This window comes from Anabrus simplex, chromosome 7, assembly GCF_040414725.1.
Source record: "Anabrus simplex isolate iqAnaSimp1 chromosome 7, ASM4041472v1, whole genome shotgun sequence".
Taxonomy (NCBI): Eukaryota; Metazoa; Arthropoda; class Insecta; order Orthoptera; family Tettigoniidae; genus Anabrus; species Anabrus simplex.
In genome coordinates, this window is record NC_090271.1 from 290,932,466 (window position 1) to 290,952,627 (window position 20,162).

Sequence of the window (20,162 nt, forward strand, 5' to 3'; positions counted from 1 at the left end):
ACCATTAGAGTTATAATGGTTAACTAGTACATGTCATTACAATTGTCTTCTAATATTGTAACTACCTGTTCACAATTACAGTGCAATGGTAACTTCTTGTTCAATTTTGGCCACTATGGATCACGGAGTAACAACTACGGTATCCTGGATCATCTTTTCCCTCCCCTGGCTTTGATCTTCTGGCAATATAGCTTCATTCGTTGGCTTATCTGCTTCCTTCTTTCTTCTGCAAAAATCACTTTTGAAGATTTCTTCTCTCCTTCTTGGAAGCCTTTGAAGTCTGAAACTAATTGTTGAAAATGGTTCCTGTTTTTTATGTCTTTATGTCTAATGCCCATTCAAGTCAGCCTTTTTTGATTCATACGTAGGAGACATCCATATTGTCTCTTCTTCATTGACTCTATAATTCCCTCAGTCTCTTTTTATAAGTCTTTGTTCGGTTTTAATCTTTGTTGTCCACCAACATATATAGGTCCCAGAATCTTCCGTAGGATCTTCCTTTCTTTCTTCTCCAGTTGTTCCAGCATTCTTCTGCTCGTTAAATCCAAGGTCTCAGCAGCGTATGGTCCTTCTGGTTTGATCATGGTGTTAGAGTCCCTTAGTTTTGTTCTCAGACTTAATAATTTCTTGTTGTACATATCTTTCATCGACTGGTATGCTAATTTCATCTTTCTAATTCTTGCCTTGATTGCCTCCTGTTCTAAGCCATTAGACTGGATCATCTCAACAGGATATTTGCAGCTCTTGTAATGGTGACTATAAGTGTTTATTCAAAATTACCATTAAGATGTAATGCATTAGCAATGTACAATTTTGCCCAACTGCTACAACCACAAATTGTCTTTCTAACCACAATGATAGTAATGGACAAAAAAGATCAAGTATTCCTGTCCCAGAAGTCAGTTACTGAAAATGGCCATTCAGCAAGTAATTGTAAGCTGGTCCAATTTAGTGTTAAATAAGTACTAAAAGTTAGTCTACTTCCATGAGTTGTTATCACTTCTCTGTAAAATACAATACAATACAATACAATACAATACAATACAATACAATGAACATAAACACTGAAGTGTTTTAAAAACATAATTTTTATTATAAACCAGTATACAGAAAATGATTTATGTTACTCTTTGTACAGCAAATGATGATACTGTGATGATCTTCAGGCCTTTGGCAAGTGACCTCCTTGAGGATGAAACCCATATTCATCAGCTGTGTATTCCACAGAAATGAGTTGTCCATCAGGAGAGAAGTAGGAGTAGGAGCCCTTCTTCACCAAAACATGATCGCTTCTATCAGTATTTGGCTTCAGAATTCCTTGTTCAGAGAAAGAAGTACCATCAGCAGACTGGTAGCTACAAAATCATCAAGCATTCAGTTTCTCAGTAGTTCCTAATTTATATCTAAAAATTATACTCACCAAGACCAATTATTTCAGTAAGATATGAGTGTTTTAAAAGTCAGAAATTTGAAGCAATAGTTCAATTATTTCCAGTTTTGGTTCAAATGAATTAGTGAACTCTCAGAGGATATTCAAAGCTAGGAAGCACATTAGCCATGAAATGATCCCTTGACCCTTGAGGTTCTGCTTCAGTGCATTTCTTTTACTGAAGTTTACCTCCATTAGATTATGGAACAGAAGGAAATGTACAAGTATTTTATAGTTCTCATTATTCGACTGTGGGAAAATGGGTAGGAAAATCATAAAATTGACAGACATTTTCTGTGTTCTGTGTAAGGCGTGAAGGAAGCAAAGAGCAAAACAAAACTCACCAGAAAGGCAGTGATTAGTCAAGACAACCACAGTCAGAGAATGGAAATGAACTGTCAGAGCAGAGTATCAGGGATTGAAGTAAGTAAAAACAATTCTACAAGTTACTACCTGTCCAACCTCCCTTGGTCAACTCTTGTTCTTTTCCTACCTCACTGGTATTCAGTTTCTGAGGCCTAAGGAATCCTTCACTTTCAAGCCCTTTCCGTTCAACTCGTTGGCTGAATGGACACACACGCGCATGCACGCATGAACACAAACACACACACACATTATCGTTATAGACTGTTATGCCTTTCAGCGTTCAGTCTGCAAGCCTCTGAGAATTTACTAAACGTCGCCACAATCCTCGATTTGCAACTATTGTTGTGGCCTCATTAATTCTATACCTCTTATCTTTAAATCGTTAGAAACTGAGTCTAACCATCGTCGTCTTGGTCTCACTCTACTTCTCTTACCCTCCATAGCAGAGTGCATTATTCTCCTAGGTAACCTATCCTCCTCCATTCATCACACAAAATTATTATAACGCCCTGTGTGGCCCTTGACTTTCTTTTGCCAATACCGTCATGTTTTGAAGTGTCAGACCTCTTACATTTTCTCCCCCTGTGGGTGGGGGCATTACAACAACACCTATGATATCCCCTGCCTGTTGTAAGAGGCAACTAAAAGGGGCCCCAGGGATGCTTAACTCGGGATTGTGGGTTGACGACCATGGGCCCTGAGCTGAGTCCTGGCATTGCTCTCACATACTTGTGCCAAGCTCCTGACTTTTTTCTATCCCATCCAACCTCCCTTGGTCAATGCTTGTTCTTTTCTGACTCTGACAGTATTAGATTAGGAGATCTAGGGAGTCTTTCATTTTCACGCTCTTCGTGGCCCTTGCTTTTCTTTCCCCAAATACCTTCACTTTTCGAAGTGATGGATCACTTTCACATTTTGTCTCTGATTAATGTTATATAGAGGATAGTTGCCTAGTCATACTTCCTCTTAAACCAATAATCACCACCACCACCACATTCTTCCATTTTCCTTCTCATTAGTGTTAATAGAAAATGGTTGCCCAGCTGTACTCCCTCTTAAAACAATATCACCACCACCGAACTGCACTCTTCTGTTTATTTCTTGTGCTATTCCATCTTTCGAACTCCCAAAGTACTGAAATATTCTTACCAGGCGAGTTGGCCGTACGGTGAGGGGCGCGAGGCTGTGAACTCACATCCAGGAGATAGTGGGTTCGTGCCCCACTGTTAGCAGCCCTGAAGATGGTTTCCCATTTTCACACCTTAATTAAGGCCACGGCCACTTCTTTCCCACTCCTAGTCATTCCTATCCCATCCTTGTATAAGACCTATTTGTGTCGGAGCGATGTAAAACGAATTGTAAAAAAACATTTCCACTGCTGCGTTCTAGAATACAGGATATTGAGTAGAATATACAGAATAAAGAATAATTCTAAGGGAAAGTTATTTTTTTCAGTCCAACTAAACTATTATGATATTTTGTACTTAATTGGCCATTGGCTGGAATACACATTTCAAAAATGATTGCCCTTCCACTGCTACTTTGTGAATCTATTATGATGAAGAGAGTGTTGGCACCCATTGCAATTTTTTCCACTTTTTAGGCTAGAGAATATGCATATGGTAAATGCTTTTAGTAATTTCTATACACGAAGGAAATTCCAGTGTAGCTGATACCTTTATTCAAGGCTCTTCCAGACAATTCCCATGTCAAAAGCAGACAGTACTGTGAATTGGGTCTACATCAAACAGAGAAATACTGTAGATTGTTGATTGTAAGATCAAGCAGACATTTCTTCATAAGCAGTATGGGACCTCCAGCACATAGCACCCACAGCCAAATGTGAAGTCATGGCTATTAAATAGGAGATGTCCAACTAATGTAACAGCAAGTCAGAAACATGAGGATGCTGTCCTTGACAGCCAGTGTGAGTCAGTGCTGAATTAATATGAGTACCTGTAAATATTTTTTTTCCAGTCACAGTAAATCACTGGATATATGCTGTATGTGAGTGATTGATATAGAATTATTCAGGAAGCTGAGATACTGGTGCTATATTCTAGAATACAGCAGTAGGATATAACCTGACACAGTGAGAACTAGAGCCTGGATTTCCATGCAGATGCATGTTTTTAAATAAGCTAGTTACACTTCTCAATCTTTGCAAATATTCATTTTATGGCTTAACGATTCCAAATAACTGGTCTTTTTCCATGCATGTTTGCATGTTTTGGCCTTTTTAGAAGAAAATTCATGCATAATGCATATTTTGAAGATTTTGGATATAATAGCGAATATTTGGACGTTTATATCGTATAGTATGACATTTCTTCTGACTTTGGCGAATATATAGTGTTAAGTTGCATGATAATGCCTTTCATGAATGTTGGTTTGCAGAATTTGGGACCATTTTTCTATATTATACAGTTTGTCTATTACTGAGAGACGGGGAGAATGTATTCCTGGCATCCTATCTGACAACCAAAGTCAGTACATACGGCAGAGGTCCTATAATCCAATTAACAAAGCACTTTCTTATTTGTTGCTTGAGTAAACATTGACGTAAGCCGGAAGTCCCCACGTCAATCTTTGTAATTCTTGGGAATACAGGTGTCCCAACTATGCACTGCTATAAACTGAACCTTAAATTGTGCATTACTCATTGACGGCTCATGTGTTGTATCTCTTGTATCATACTTCTATGACCCCGCGTTACTGAGATAGAAGCTCACAAACCTTGATTTTGCACTGAACCCTCTTCTGTTGTTATCATGGAATATCCTACCCAGAACTCTTACTCCTCACACGTCTTTGTTATCACAGCAGACAATCGTTACCAGTTATTGAGGACATTCAAAAGTGTCTGCAATTATCGCAAGGATAAGTAGCTGCGGCAGCTAGAGATACTGTGGGTTGAACAAAGTGATCCGTACAAATCCTGACTTTGAATTCGTCAAGCTTATATAAGACGGATTGTGGTAAAAATGCAAAAGACGTAAAATTTGACCACAATTTGTCTCAATTGTCTTCATTTAAGTGAGCACCTGTCACTTCTGCTGATGTGGAAAGATCATTTTCTGTGTTTAAGAATATGCTAACGGATAAAAGGATGAACTTAAATTAAGACAATTGGCAGAAATTACGGTAGTTGTACAAAGTTTCAAGAGAAACTGAATTTTGATAGTGCATACTTTCCGGTTTATTGTGCATGTTTTGCCATATTATAGTGCATTAATGCGTGCATATTTTGAGATTTGATAGTGCATGGAAATCCGGGCTCTAGTGATAACTCACTAATCAGCCTCTTCAAGACTACTTGGCATTAAAAGTTAATGAATATTGAAACAAACCTGAGTGAAAACTGTCCAGCATGATCCCGTACATCAGAATAGTGAACAATTGGGATGAAATCAGCAGCTGTTGCCAGGAAGAAGTAGACTGTTATGATGACGACCTAGAACAAATACACGGTACTGATGGTTCATAATAATCTATAAAGTTAAGAAAGTTTACTCAGTGACAAGTACGAAGGTAATCCCAAGAATAAGGTCTCCTATTTTTTTTATAAATACAAAGACCTGTTTATTTCTACAACGGTTTACATCATTTTACAGCTTGAACATTTAGCTATTTTTCTACATAATCACCATTTTGGGTGATGCATTTTTGTAGATGCTGTGACTGTTTTCGTATGCCCATGTCATACCAGCTCACCGCCATGCTATTCAGGAAGCTGTGAGCGCCGCTTCGGAAAACCTCAGGAGCCAAAGTGCAGAGATCATCCAGGGTGATCCGCCAATCTTCACGCACGATTTGCTCAACCTTCACGACTGTCTCGACGGAAATTGACAGTTTCCCGCTCCTTTGTTTGTTCGTTGTGAATTTCAGTCTGACCAGCTGTAAACTCTCTACACCACTTACGAACATTTTTGACATCCATGCACGACTCACCATACACTTACATTAATTGGTGATGGGTTCCAATCGGTTCAGTACCTTTTGCGTTCAAAATCGAATAACTGCGCACACTTCGCACTGGCGATAACATCCAATGGGAGCTCCATTATCAACGGCTGCCAAACCAAGACTGAGTGCCTCAGCACAGCGTGCGCATGTTTATATGCAAGCAACAGGAAACACTCTTCACAATATTGTGACCAACAGCCACACGAACAGAGTTCTGTATTTATAAAAAAATAGGAGACCTTATTTTTTGGATTACCCTCATACATTTTATAATAAACAGGTCTAACTGGAGAGCAGAATATAAATTGCTAGTATTTATTTTATGAACTCATTTGTTTTCTTAGAAATAGTACTGTATGCTATAGTTCATTCTACATTAAGAAAACAGTATTGTTCTTATGACAACAGAGTTGCCATATCGAACGGCTCTGCTCAAGACCATCACAGGAAAACAGTGGCACATAAATTTGAGAAATTCCGTATTTAAGTTCAAGATAAAAAGCTGAAGAAACTAAGCTGCAAATTATTTTTATGGACTAAAGGGGATGGGGTGGGGGTTACAGGATCTATTTTTGGTTTGTACAGATTCAGAGGTAAACTATGTCATATAAAAACCCTCAGCATTGAAGTGTAAGGCAAATTGGGGGAGAAAATAGAAAAAAACAATATTTTTTATGGGTTTGAGGTGTGAGAGATGCATTTAATTGCATTCAGTAACCTTTCCCAGGCAACACAGAGTACAACTGTGCTGTTGTATTGCTCACAAAAACAATAGTAAAAATTAATTGTAGCCATGAAAAAAAGTAGCAAAATTAAAATATGCTTAAGAAAGAACAGATAAATAACAAAACCAAGCACAAATAAAACACATGGCAAATATTTTTATCAGTACAAGTTATGCCATGACATATTGCTGCACACCACAACACCAAAGTCTTCAGTAACAACTTCTGTATAGTACAAAAATAATAGAACACACATAAATACTATGCAATATACAACCAATTTTCACTCAACACAAGACAAGTATTGTGACCATATCGTCACAGTGAATAATTATTGCGAATTATATATTTGGGGAAAGAAGTAGGCTTGAAGCTTCCTTTGTGAGGATGCTAGCGGTTGCATCATGTTGCGCAATACCTCGCGTCAGATCGGCGCCTGAAGCATGCAGATGATGGCTTAGAAAACCCCCGAACTGAGCGTGTATGGAGGAAGAAGGCGAAAAAGAATACAGTTTTTGTTGACTCTGCTCGAAAACAAATGCCAACTCACAGTAGAGCCAAAGTGAGGAGGTGATTTCAGAGGTGTTTTCGGTATAATAGAGTTTAATTTAACCAGGAAGCACATGTCAGAGTGATTACAAGAATATTGGATTACTGGCAAAATTATAAACCAAAGTAAAAGAATGTAATCTATGAAATTGCGTCTAAATGAGATGACGTAAGTTGTTTGGCGTTCTAACGCTAACTGGGAAACCAGGTGGCCAACGGGGATTTCCTGCCCTATTTTAGACGGATAAATTACAATAAAACCGCTGATCGTTTTTGCGCTCCGCATCACATCTTGTATTTCGGAGTTGATGGCCACACAATCTGCCGCCTCGCTGAGATTCATAAGTCTTGTCGATCTGGAAATCTGAAAATTGTGGTAGGGAGGAGGTCCTCCAAGCAACCCCCACTATATGTGAGGCCATATATGCCTGCACTTGTGAGGGTTGAGTTCAGTTTTCGAGGAGTCTATGGCGTGACTACACAGTCGGTTTGTGGTCTGACTTTCCCTCTCTTTCTACTATAAACTTGCCGTAAACGGGAGTGTGAGAAGTATAATGTCCGTGCGAATCGTCAGTAAAAACCTGAACTGTGTGAGAACAATGTGCGCGTTTATAGTTTGATCGCGACGCGACACGAAAGTACGTGAGTTATGTTGTAATTTTGCACCGGGAACTGTGAAGCTATGAGGTGCCGTGTATCCGACGTAGAATGCTACTTTTCGATTTGTATCCCGTAGTGGAGACAGAGAGCCTATTAACTGTAATCTATGCTTGAGACTTTGTGAAGGCGGACGTGTGAATAGAGGTAGAACGAATAATTAGTGTCTTATCACATAAATAACATTTCAGTAAGATTTATCGTGCTGAATAACGGCGTAATTTTTGAAGCGCGCAGGAAAAAGCGCATGAGACAGGGCTTGAGAACAAATACAAGTACCCCATATTAGGGTAATATGGAGTATTAAACGATTCCAGTAACGGAACTGCGAGTTCGATATTGCCTTTGTCAGATTAAGATAGACTAGCTGCGTCCTGTATCAGGGGAATAAATTCATAACTTTCATTCTGGTTAGAGGAAAGGAAAATTTGCCTGTGAAGCGAGCGGAGGAAGTATTTGTGAAAACAGTGTAAACAGTGTCATTTCAGTGTTCAAACTCCAACGCTATGGATTATTCCAGATTCCTCACGGGACGTCTTGAACCAGTGACCTCACACATCGGCATCATGGAGTAAGAGCTTCAGGCGAGCCACTCCATGGGCTCGAATGGCGGACGATCAATCACTCAGTCAATATTGATCTGCATTTAGGGCAGTCACCCAGGTGGCAGATTCCCTATCTGTTGCTTTCCTAGCCTTTTCCTAAATGATTTCAAAGAAATTGGAAATTTATTGAACGTCTCCCTTGGTAAGTTATTCCAATCCCTAACTCCCCTTCCTATAAATGAATATTTGCCCCAGTTCGTTCTCTTGAATTCCAACTTTATCTTCATATTGTGATCTTTCCTACTTTTATAAACGCCACTCAAACTTATTCGTCTACTAATGTCATTCCACGCATCTCTCCGCTGACAGCTCGAAACATACCACTTATAGATGTTGATTCCCATAGGGAATCTGAAATATTTGTCCTGAATGAGCAAATTTATAATACCAATATAAATGGTCCGTTATTGGACATCATAAATTTTCCAGCTAGCTCATTCTTGGTTGCCAGCGTTTCGCCCTCGTGTGCTAGGGTGGGCTCATCAGTTGGTACCTAGCACACCTACCAATACGCTGGCTAGTGCACACCGTGGAGGCCACTGCGTAGGCTAACTGGAGCCACCGGCAGTGCCAATGCACTAAGAGACTTTGTCTCATCACTAAAAATTGATGCCTGCTTGGCCATCAGATGATATAGATGTTGATTCCCATAGGGAATCTGAAATATTTGTCCTGAATGAGCAAATTTATAATACCAATATAAATGGTCCGTTATTGGACATCATAAATTTTCCAGCTAGCTCATTCTTGGTTGCCAGCGTTTCGCCCTCGTGTGCTAGGGTGGGCTCATCAGTTGGTACCTAGCACACCTACCAATACGCTGGCTAGTGCACACCGTTCAGGACAAATATTTCAGATTCCCTATGGGAATCAACATCTATATCATCTGATGGCCAAGCAGGCATCAATTTTTAGTGATGAGACAAAGTCTCTTAGTGCATTGGCACTGCCGGTGGCTCCAGTTAGCCTACGCAGTGGCCTCCACGGTGTGCACTAGCCAGCGTATTGGTAGGTGTGCTAGGTACCAACTGATGAGCCCACCCTAGCACACGAGGGCGAAACGCTGGCAACCAAGAATGAGCTAGCTGGAAAATTTATGATGTCCAATAACGGACCATTTATATTGGTATTATAAATTTGCTCATTCAGGACAAATATTTCAGATTCCCTATGGGAATCAACATCTATATCATCTGATGGCCAAGCAGGCATCAATTTTTAGTGATGAGACAAAGTCTCTTAGTGCATTGGCACTGCCGGTGGCTCCAGTTAGCCTACGCAGTGGCCTCCACGGTGTGCACTAGCCAGCGTATTGGTAGGTGTGCTAGGTACCAACTGATGAGCCCACCCTAGCACACGAGGGCGAAACGCTGGCAACCAAGAATGAGCTAGCTGGAAAATTTATGATGTCCAATAACGGACCATTTATATTGGTATTACATACCACTTAGTCGAGCAGCTCACCTTCTTACTCTCAATTCTTCCCAACCCAAACTTTGCAACATATTTGTAACGCTACTCTTTTGTCGGAAATCACCCAGAACAAATCGAGCTGCTTTTCTTTGGATTTTTTCCAGTTCTTGAATCAGGTAATCCTGGTGAGGGTCCCATACACTGGACTAGCACTGTTGAATACAAAGCTATGATTTTTGTGATATTAATATTCCGTTTAGAGGATCTCAAACTGTAGGAATAGGGTTAGGATGATTTTTATTATTGAATAATTAAAGTACGTAGTTCGCTTAGAGTGGTCAGTAGTTTCCCTTTAATTTTAATCATTGGAGACTATCTGGGAAGGAAGCAAATTAGGAATATAGGATGAATTTCTCTCCCTGTCATGTCAATTGCATGTGCATGGTTGTATCTTTGTTTGCTGAGTACTATCGGAGGAAAAGTGGGGAGAATGTAGTGAATTTTGTCGAGGTAAGGAAGAAGCCTTTCACCTGGAAAGACTATACAAAGGGGAGTCAGGTTAAGATGATGTTAGGATCTTTGCTAAAAGCCTGTGAATAAGATAAATATGGGATAGACGAAGTACTCAGTTTTAATGTAAAGTAATAGTATTTACTGCATGATAGGTTAATGCTTGGCTGCATCCTGATGTATGCGAAGAATTAATTCATCGTGCCGAGGTGTGAATGTCCACCCAACCAACACTAGTTAGGGCCCTGTAAAAGAAAACTTTGTTTGTTTGTGATTGTTTAAAGAAATTTTTGTTATTTTATTTTATTTTATTTAAATTAATTAAATTGGTCGGATATTTAATGCCGATTTAATGAAGGTAGTATAAAGTCATGTCAGGTACACAGTTCTCAGTATTTATTTTCATTTTTATCTGAGGTAGTAGTAAACTCTAGCTTGCTAGCTTGTGGGATTGTGGTAATTCAACGATGAAGGGTATGGTTTTTTAACTCCGGACTTCCGTGAAATTGAGAGAATATGAAGTGATATTATGGCCCAAATATTGAGAAATTTATTGGATGAACAATGCCTGTGCTGATTTGAGCATGATTAGAAATGCATCAGTTTTTATTGCGTGAATAAAATGACCCATTGAATAGGCATTGTAAACGCACCAATGTTGGTTTTAAATGGAGTGGAGCCCATTGGGAGGGCGAATGACAGGTAATATTTATGGTAGGCAACTCCAGTCGGTCGGAGCTTGTTTGTTTTGTGTAAAAGCAGGCCAGCTGAATGGAAGCCAAGGCCGTTTCACCAAGGAAATGTAGTCTACTCAAACTCTCTGTTCTTATGCTAGTAAAATGTTATATCTTACTTGATTACCACATTCTCAAAAGGCTAGGTCGAATGAATGCAGGGACCTTTAATTGACACACCTGTAGAAGCGATAGATAGGGTTTTGATTTTTTCAGGATACCCGATGTGGGAGAACTGATGGTCTCCTGTTCATATCTCGGGCACGGTGAGAGGAGTTAGACACACAAACGGCGGATGATGGTAAACAAAATGCAGCCACTATTAGTGTAAAATGTGATGATACGTGTTTTCTTTTCCAGGAGTTATAAGAGAGTGAACATGAGGTTTTAATAATAAGTAGTTGTTTAATTTAGACTTCGTGAAAAGTCCTTTGATAGTTCATGTAACCGGGTCATTTTATTGTTTGGGAATGGGTTGTAACTCCGTTATATTTGCATATCAATTTATAATTTTATAAATTCTATAGAGATTTTATTTACCGTGTTATGTTTGATTTAGGCAGTCACTCTAAGATAAATCTCAGAGTAAACCAGTGTTACTTGTTGTCCTATTTTAAATATGTAATTTGGGAACTCATCCCGGGAATATTTATATCCGTAAGGTCATAGTTTCTTTTCTCTGTAAATAAGTAAGGTTCATTATAATACTGTTTATCGTACTCAACAGTTAAAATGATCGGGTTAATTAACATTAAAACCAATGTAAACAATGAAGACTTTACAAAATGCAACTCAATTTTCTCCGAGTTGCTTGAAAGTAAATGTGAACACCCAAGTGCTTAGTTTGAATGTGTGATTTTTGTGTTATTAAATTCAGCAGCGTAATGTCAATAGACCACATAAAGACTCTCATAAAGGTGTGGATCTAAAGTTCACTTGGGTGATAGCACGGACATCGTTGCCCATTGCTGGTAATTAATTTAAATGTATGTAATTTTAAAATTGATAAACAAGGTTGTAGACTGTAAATGTGTTCAACGAGAGTTAATTAAATGTTTGGGAAAATTTTATTCGTGCCTGTTTTCGTCAAAATTAGCATCCTGATCTCTTCCGTTCATTTTTAGGCTTATAAGTTAGTCGTAAGATGGTTCTTGTTGTAGCCACGAATGCACTGCGCCCTCGAGAGGCTTGTGCTCAATTTTATTTGTGTTTTGAACGGGAGAGTAGTGGAATACCTCACTATGCTGTAAAGGGCATTTGTCGCCTCATGTGAGTGGATTAGTTATATAAAATCCCAATGTGGCGGCACTGTCATCAGGCAGAAAAAGGTCCCTTGACTGTCATTTTCTGTGGAGCATGGTCCTGTGTGTTCATGACCCGGTAGGGTTACATTAGTGGTGTCACATGGTCCCATGAGCTATGGGAGATGATGGGAAAGGTCCCAGTATGCACTGATTTAAAGCCTAAAAACAAACACGCAACAAATAAATACTGTAGATGACTTCACTACAAAAGTGAACTACCGGCGGTTCATAGAGTGAGGGACTACATGATGCTTGTACCAGAGCAACACAGAAGAAGGAAAATGAAGGATGGCAATGAAGCAATGGCTGTTCCTGCCATTGTTCTTCCTCCCTACAAATATATTTACAAAAAAAGAAAATGTTATGTAGGTATTTTAATAATTCACAGGCAAAAATGCCTCAACCTTTTTATCTGTCTTTCATAATACATTACAAAGTGCAGTATAATATCCCTTAATCATAAGGAATTATGGGTGTGTCAGAGGGGGTGTGTTCACTCCTTGTGGGTCCATAAGAGCAATATTGTTTTCTTAACATTGAATGAGTTATAGTTATAAAAATAAATGAATTTTGAAACCTATCATTATGAAGAAAGGAATAGTCTTAATGCACATAACATCCCAGATCCATCTGTGGTGAGATGTAGTATTTAGAGTGGACTGGATAGGCCTATCCTGCTTTCATAGGTCTGTCCCTGCCTCATCCTTGGCTTTGACAATATGAAATTGACTGAAGTATGAGTGATGCTAATAATACCATTCCTGATGCAGCCAGTCTCTGTTATGAATAGTGTGAAGGTGTCAATCATAGGATTGTCTGTTGCATGCAGATTGATATGTAACAGCACCTTCTGGCTCGATGAGGAAAGCAATGGAAAACTACCTCGTTTTCAATAATGCCTAGGTCATCTATGACAGCTGATGGTGGAGCTCATGGGGATAAAGCCAACCTTCCTGCTGAGGACTCGACAAACATTAAAGCTTAGTAAAAAAAAAACTGACCAACAAAATAGTAGATGAGCAATTGTCCTTCATCTTGGGAATATTTAAAATATGTAGTAGATGCTAGAAATCTCTAAAATTGATTGAAGTATATTCTTGAAATTAAGTTCAAATTTCTTACTGTAATTTTCCTCCCTAGAGAAAATCCCCCTACACTTGTCATGTTATGTCCTGAAAATGAAACACAAATGTTAATGTAACAAAATCCAATTCATTCTCATTTTCCAATTTAAAGTATCACAAAAATTGGTTAATTTTAAGGTGATGTAATAGAAATCAAAAACTGATTAAAGTTGTGAGCATATTGAAGAAACTAGAAATTTACTGTATAACTTAAAGGATAAGGAATTCATCACAAAAATTTAATTCATAAGCCATCAATAATATTTAAAATAATGAGTGAGGACTCTATTAGAAATTAGAGTATAATTAAGATGTGACTAAAGAATATTTTTAGTAATATGGTAATTAATTTTTTGGTTTGGGAATTAAGCAAAAAATGACTACAATTTGCCTAAAAATATATATTGTAATGTCCATTCTAATAGTCTTAATACTTGCTGGTGTATTAGAACTATGTCCCACAGGAGCACCTAATGTGGTTGGAAGTCAACAACATGCAGTTGTTGTATGATTTTTACAATTTGCTTTACGTTGTACTGACCCAGATAGGTTTTATGACGGTAATGGGATAGAAAGTCCTAGTTGTTGTATGTAAACACCATCACATGCTGATACTGATCTCAGCCGAGATTGAACACACTTCCTTCGGAACATAAGGCTAACACTTATCTAACTCCGGGAGGGGGGAGTCTTCCCGCATCGCACTCACTTGTTTCTTCTGCGTGACTTCATGTGGTATGAAGTGAACACTTGCCTGCCCTACTGATGAAACATGTGTTTCTATTGCCGATCTCTTTAGTTAGCTCTGTTTGTGCTTTTGTCTGGTGTGAACCCGTGCAGTGTAATGATAATGAGTGGAAACATTAAAAGTCATATTTATAATGTTGTGACGCAGTGTCGTAATTATGGATTTAAATGTACTGGTGCTATGTATCAAAGGTTTCCAAAAATTGATGAGTTAAAGCGTTTGTGGATTTCTCTCTGTAAGCGAACTGATATGTTTAATCCGGACAATTCTCGTATATATTCTGTTCTTTTCCTTCCAACGGATTACGAGCAAGATATGAAAAATAAGCTTTTAGGTTTGTCCACCAAGAAAATATTATGCCCAGATGCTGTACCACATCAATTTATTCCCAACTGGCATGGAGGTTTTACTACTGAAGGACCTAGTACAAGTGAAACTACATCACAGGTATGTATTCTTTACTGCCATATCTGTCCTCTAATCTAATGGTATAAGCTACTTTAAAACTTTGGCCTAATGGTGTTCAAAACACTGTTCTAAAACACATGTGTATTGGCATCCCACTGGCATGAAGGCTGAAAATATCAGGGAACTGGCGCTGTCTACTCTCACTATATTATCTCCTAAGTAGGGGAAACTTGACCAGTCAACTATTACTGGCACAGTTGAAGAAAATAAGGATGAAGAAAAAGAAAAACTTCAAAGACAATTTTAAGCATTAAATAGGAAGCATGCTGCTACTTTGGTGATGCTCAAAGCTACAAAAGATGCGCTTAAAAAATTTTGAGGTCCAAGGTATGTCATATCAGTCAACTGTCACTACCGAAAGTGACACAAAATGTTATCAGAAAAGAAGTAGAGAAAATGCTGTCAAAATGTTTTACACCAGGACATATACGGCATCATGAAAGCGTGAAGAAAAGAGTGAAATGGTCCTCAGAAGACCATTAACCTTAATAATTACCCTATTCTTAGTGAAGTGAATATCCACGATGTCTTCCTGCCTGAAGCTGAATTGTAATAATTTTGTCAAAATGGTCCTAGGATTGTGATATTCAGGGGCTGGTTGGAGGAGAGTGGGTTCTGCTTTCTGGAGAGTTCTAGAGTTAGAAATAGGTCTTCAGGCTCCTTGAGAAGGGGGAAATTTAGTGGTTGAGGAGGTGTTAGGTTTGGGGTGACGGGGTTGTTGGGATCGGACGCATTGTCTGATCCAGCGATGGCAGGTGGCTACTCAGTTGCTGGAATCTTCGTCCTGTGCATATTATTCTCTGCAGGGCTGGAGATGGGTCGCTTAGGTACCACTCGAGAAGAATCCCGGGTTGGTGCCAGGGTTACTGGCAGCTGATGGGAGGTTTGTGAGGGTTGTATAGAATCAATACTGGTGCACATCACCGAATGAGAGTGGGCTATGCTATATAACATGTAGTCTGTCTTGGCTAGCGTTGCTGTGGTGGTTGTGGTGGCAGTGGTGGAGCTAGTACTGGCAGCACTTATGGGGTACACACTGCACTATACTACACTAATGGAGACTTATAGCAACCAAGGTTCACTAATAACATATGAAAATATATAGGGGTTGGTACCCCTGAGAGTCTAAGAGTAAGTCCAGGCAGTCTCCTCGCCTTGACTGCAACACACACACACCAATAGAAAAGCAGTCCAGGAGTGAAACCCCACACGGAGCACTTGTCCACCTGTTTGACCACCTTTCCAAGCAACCTTCAATTGCCGTGGCAGCTTACGGTGTAGAGCTCCTGTCGGACATAATGAATCAATGATCAGCAGTTACTCACCGGTCAATGTAGTTCCTCTGTAGGCCAGCAGATGCGTCGATGATGAACCAACGAACGACACATCCCAGTCATGAGTGGTTACAAAACATAGCCCAGTTCAAAATTATATATTTGGTGTATTTCATGGAAAGACTGTATCTAGATGCAAAAATGTAATTAATACTATTATTTCTGTTGTTAAGTCAAAATTTTCAGTATTCCATGACAAAATAATTTATCTCTATGTAAGGACCAGGATATTTATTAGGATACGACATTTAGGTGCAAAGAGTAAGAAGCTGACATTGAGGAAATATACCAATAAGAAGGCTAAGCTTTGGGCTGATTCATCAACTAATTAAGTCTCCCGACATGTAAGTTTTAATACTTCAATATAATTCCATAAAGATGTCAATATGACGCATATCTTCCTCTGCCATTTGATCTAAATATTTACTTCCTCAGGAAGGAAATTAATAATTTTGAGTTGCATGGTAATATTTTATTTCTTATCATATTATGTGTCATGTATTTGATATTTGATGTTTAACCACAAAATATGTGACAAAATTTATTGCATGATCACTCATATTGCTTTTAAATCTGTTGGAAGTACCAGTACTTATCAAATCGAACTGAACCAGATTATTATTTGACGAAAGATTGGGAAGATGTTTCATAGGCGAGAGAATTATCAGGCTTGCTGTACTGCGACTGTATACTGTGTACCCTTCCTGCTATTGTTCAAACTCGCATGATGTCATAGCACTGCAGCCAATGGGAGCTTCAACTAGCAGAGTAGCCTACCTAGTAGTGTAGTTACCTTGTATCTATCTAACTAACTAACTAACTAACGAACTAACTAACTAACTATGGTAAATAACTGAGCCACAAAGGTATGAAAAAATTATTTGCATAAATATTAATTTGCTAAAGGAAGCTGAGGAATTTATTGCTTTGGATTTCTGTTAGCAATGAACTGATGGTACCAGTACCAATATTTATCGGAAGGTTATTCTATTACTTCGATTCATAGAGGTCAATAAAAGAAGGGATTTGAAAGTAAATACCAATGTGTGTATTATTAAGATGAGATTAGGAGACTTGCATTTCCAAGTATAACAGTAGATGATATATTGTGTATATTGTACATATAAGAGTTTCAATGATAAATATTTTAAGAAATAAAATGCAGAATTAAAAATAAAAGATGCAAATAAAGGAAATTAGATTTGGTTAGTCTCTTTGTAATATTGTGGTGCATTGGCCACCATGCTTATTCCAAGGGAGAGGAGCGAGCCGGTCTGGTTCTGCTCACAAAGGATCAATGCCATGGCTGGGCTACTGGCCACCGTCGCAGGAAAGAGAGCCTCGTAGTGGAATTTGCCAGTCTCTCTCTAATGTCACTGAAGGTCGAAGATCACTAGCCAAGAAAATTTGTCATCCAGAGAGCTCTGGAAACCTCCTCATTACAAGAAGTATATGGAGGGGACAGCGGGTGTAACAGTTGGGAGTGTGTGTGACAGTCGAGAGACAGTGTTTGGGAGTGTACTGTCATGGAGTACTAAGTACTATAGGTATACTACCATGGAATACAGTGGAGCGGAGAACTGTGTTTGTACTGCTGTGGAGTACTGAGTACTGTACTATTGCTGTGGAGTTCAGTCGAGTGAGTGTTTGGTCTGTCGTGGAGTTGAGTCCATTGTTCTGTCCTGTAATATTATAGAGCTGGATCTCTCATATCTGGCAGCAGCGAAGTGAGCGTCATGACTCTGGTGTGCAGCATGAGGAGTTTGACAAAGATCGGCAAGTGACACTGAACAAGGACTGTTAGAGTGTACGACCAAGGAAGGGTGCTGGTGGCTGTTGAGACGGATGGTGCACGTCATGTAGAGCTGTGAGTCTGTGAAATTTACTCTGTATAGCTAATGTGACTGTTAGTTTGTAAGTGACAGAGTGAATAGCCAGTGCAACCCAGTTAGTGTGAGTAGAGAGAGTGCAAACACATTCTGGATTTTCTAGGACTAATCTGGAGTTGAGATCTGTGTCTCCGTGTCCCAGAAGTAAGCTTTGGGGCATGTAAATGTTCCAGTTTCCAACAAAACAGGAGAGAAACTGAAAAGAATTTCATTTCATACAATTTTATTTTTCCAATTATGGAATGGGTAGAAGCTGAAACTCTTGTCGAGTCAATGCACAGCACAGTAGGTGGTCACTCCTGCTTCTTCAAGATTACTTATCACTCTCTGACCTTAACAGTATTAGAGTCCATCCTTCATGGTCGATCTTGCCTATGGATTTCCCTATTCAGACTCAGAATGATGAGTAACAGATGTGCAAGCTATATTAAAAGCTCCCTCAATACGTGTGTTATAAATTGACTCTTGCTTTTGTGAAAATAAAACTTTCTTCCTTGTATGGTAAGAAATACAATGGTCAGTTTCACTAAACTATATGGAACTCCCAAGGGTGAAATTTCTTCAATGACAGAGCTAGTTGGTTATCTAGTGCTTGATATTTAAGTTCTCTAAATTAGTGAAAACTGTCAAGTCATGAACTTCCGTTCCTGGCCCTATTCATGTCATTTGTAATTCCAGACAACAATCAATATTAATAATGTTGTTGTTGTTGTTGTTTGAGTCATCAGTCCATAGACTGGTTTGATGCAGCTCTCCATGCCATCCATCCTGTGCTAACCTTTTCATTTCTATGTAACTATTGCATCCTACATCTGCTCTAATCTGCTTGTCATATTCATACCTTGGTTTACCCCTACCATTCTTACCACCTACACTTCCTTCAAAAACCAACTGAACAAGTCCTGGGTGTCCTAAGATGTGACCTATCATTCTATCTCTTCTTCTTGTTAAATTTAGCCAGATCGATCTCCTCTCACCAATTCCATTCAGTATCTCTTCATTTTTGATTTGATCTATCCATCTCACTTTCAGCATTCTTCTGTAATGCCACATTTCAAAAGCTTCTATTCTCTTTCTTTCTGAGCTAGTTATCGTCTATGTTTTACTTCCATACAATGCCACGCTCCAGATGAAAGTCTTCAAAAACATCTTTTTACTTCCTATATCAATTATCCTTTTTTCTTAAGAAAGCTCTTCCTTGCTTGTGTTAGTCTGCATTTTATGCCCTCCTTACTTCGGCCATCGTTAGTTATTTTACTACCCAAGTAACAATATTCATCTACTTCCTTTAAGACTTCATTTCCTAATCTAATATTTCCTGCATCACCTGCCACTGTTCGTCTGCACCCCATTACTTTTGTTTTGGAGTTATTTATTTTCATCTTGTACTCCTTACCCAAGACTTCGTCCATACCATTCAGCAGCTTCTCGAGCTCTTCTGCAGTCTGAGATAAAATAACAATATCATCGGCAAATCTCAAGGTTTTGATTTCCTCTCCTTGGATTATGATTCCCTTTCCAAATTCCTCTTTGATTTCTTTTACTGCCTGTTCTATGTAAACATTGAAAAGGTGGTGGTGGTGGTGGGGGGACAAACTGCAGCCTTGCCTCACACCTTTCTGGATTGCTACTTCTTTTTCAAAACCCTCAATCTTATCACTGCAGACTGATTTTTATACAGATTGTAGATAATTCTTTGTTCTCAGTATCTGATCCCAATCACCTGCAGGATCTTAAATAGCTTGGTCCAATCACCATTATTGAATGCCTTTTCTAGATCTACCAACACCATGTACGTGGGCTTGTACTTCTTAATTTGATCCTCTAAGATCAGGTGTAAAGTTACCGGGCGAGTTGGCTGTGCGGTTAGGAGCGTGCAGCTGTGAGCTTGCATCTGGGAGATGCTGGGTTCAAACCCCACTGTCGGCAGTCCTGAAGATGGTTTTCCGTGGTTTCCCATTTTCACACCAGGCAAATGCTGGGGCTGTACATTAATTAAGGCCACAGCCGCTTCCTTCCCATTCCTAGGTCTTTCCTGTCCCAGCGTTGCCATAAGACCTATCTGTGTACCTGCAAAGTAAAGCAAATAGCAAAAAAAAAAAAAAAAAAAGTGAAGTTAGGATTGCTTCACGTGTTCCTACATTTCTTCTGAAGCCAAATTGATCTTCTCCCAACCCAGTTTCAACATGTCTTTCCATTCTTCTGTAAATAATATGTGTTAAAATTTTTCAGCCATGAGATACTAAACTAATGATGCAGTAGTTTTCACACTTGTCAGCACTGGCTTTCTTGAGAATAAGTATAACAACATTCTGATGAAAATCGGATGGGACTTCTCCTG

General features: G+C 39.0%; 1 protein-coding gene across 1 annotated transcript in view; it reads right to left on the reverse strand.

Annotated features, from left to right (window-relative positions):
- Window positions 1-1,113: 1,113 nt before the first annotated feature.
- LOC136877819 (cuticle protein CP14.6) overlaps window positions 1,114-20,162 on the reverse strand; it is a 61,494-nt gene continuing 42,445 nt past the window's right edge. The window contains exons 3-4 of the mRNA XM_067152023.2: window positions 5,146-5,249; window positions 1,114-1,355 (exon numbers count right to left, since the gene is read on the reverse strand). Coding sequence (XP_067008124.2) covers window positions 1,163-1,355; window positions 5,146-5,249 — 297 coding nt within the window. The 3' untranslated portion in view covers window positions 1,114-1,162. The remainder of the gene's footprint in view (window positions 1,356-5,145; window positions 5,250-20,162) is intronic.